We start from the raw sequence: 1595 nt of genomic DNA on the forward strand, positions 1-1595 counted from the left end.
TAAATTTATGAATCATTTGGTGAAAAACTGACTTTGAAAAATAAATCTGTTCTTTTTTTCTTATAAAAGTCTAAATAAAACAAAAATATTGGTGGTATTTTTGACTGTGTAACTTTACAAACAGCAGCCCATAAAAAGTAGCAGAAATACATCCCAACACCATTCTGAGTACCAGAAGGTTTGGGAAWATATCTGTTTAAAGTTTTACCATTATTAGTTGTTATTTACAAGGTTTAAACAAACGGCTACAACTTTGTGTGAGATGATGTTATTTGAAAGTCATGAAAGGCAGCAGGTGAGCAATGCTGGGCCTTGTTTAAAGACTAACTCACAGATATAAGAGCTCATACCATTGGTTCTGCTTCACAGAGATAAAMCAGGGAAACAATGGGATTCAGGCTACTTTACACAGATTTACATTTCTGTCTATTAAGGGTTTTGTTGCTTCTATAAGTGTGTTGTTGTTCAAAGTTGTGTACATTGGTTCATTTCCTGTTTTTTAACCAGATCTCCAACCATCTCTCATGTGTTTTCATCAGGTTTTAGTGACCCGTACTGCCTCCTGATGGTACTGGAAGATGAGAAACAAACTGAAACCAGCAGCCCTAAAGCCAAACCAAGTAAATATGTTGCGAAGGACACCGTGTCGCACGAGAAAATCTGCCAAACAGAGATCAAAAAGCAAACCCTGAATCCTATTTGGAACCAGACCTTCATCCTGTGAGTTAAAATGTGTGACAGTTTCCAGTGAACCAAACAGACGTGTGTGTTACTCCTGTTGTTGTTCTTCTGCAGAGAGTTTAAAGATATAACCAGCACCAGCTTCCACCTGGAGATGTGGTGAGTACACAACAGATGTCTGATTTTATACTGCCAGAAGGTGGGCAGTGATGTTGGTGCTTCTGTCTGTTAGTARAATACTCTCATGAAGCAGTAGAAAGATTTAAATTAAACTTTTATAAAGTATTCACTGGATGTACCTACAGCTGGTTCAGTAGGGTCAGTCTGATTCAAGATGGCCGCCACAGTTATTCATCTGTGCAGACACAAAGGTTCCTACACCTCGGTCCACTTTACCTGTAGTCAACTAACATTTTGTGTGATCGTAGCTGACAATCCTGTCCTGGTCACACTGWCCAATCAAACCAAACTTTGTTATTAACAATCAAAACCAACCATGTCTGTTAGCAAAACAGCTCATCAACCACTAAACAGATTTTAATAAAACTTTCAAAACATAAACATTGACTGTAACTTTCCAACAGATAAACCTTTGGAAACAAAACAATTCAAGATGGCCGCCACAACTAATTAAACTAAGCCAGCACAAAAGTGGCTACAATTCAGTCATTATTAAAAATAATCAGCTAAAACTTTGTGTAAAAGTAGCTGAGAGTCATTCCCAACATACAGTACACATAAACTGTACCTAACATTATTTATAATGTTTGAATAAAAGAGCTGTGACTCCTCCCACATTTCTCCTCATCATCATCAGGTGGTTTTAATGTGGACCTGTGGCAGGTCAGGCTCAGATAGTACTGTGTGTATTCTTTTACTCTCCAGGTCAGGCTCAGATAGTACTGTGTGTATTC

General features: G+C 37.8%; 1 protein-coding gene across 1 annotated transcript in view; it reads left to right on the forward strand.

The window, feature by feature from the left end:
- Positions 1-281: 281 nt before the first annotated feature.
- Positions 282-1595, forward strand: part of unc13d (unc-13 homolog D (C. elegans)) — a gene marked incomplete at its 3' end in the record, with an annotated part of 28163 nt that continues 26849 nt past the window's right edge. Inside the window, 3 exon segments of the mRNA XM_014032762.1 lie at positions 282-295; positions 508-720; positions 796-840. Of these exon segments, the coding sequence (XP_013888216.1) occupies positions 282-295; positions 508-720; positions 796-840 (272 nt within the window).

This window comes from Austrofundulus limnaeus, unplaced genomic scaffold, assembly GCF_001266775.1.
Source record: "Austrofundulus limnaeus strain Quisiro unplaced genomic scaffold, Austrofundulus_limnaeus-1.0 Scaffold1533, whole genome shotgun sequence".
Lineage (NCBI taxonomy): Eukaryota > Metazoa > Chordata > Actinopteri > Cyprinodontiformes > Rivulidae > Austrofundulus > Austrofundulus limnaeus.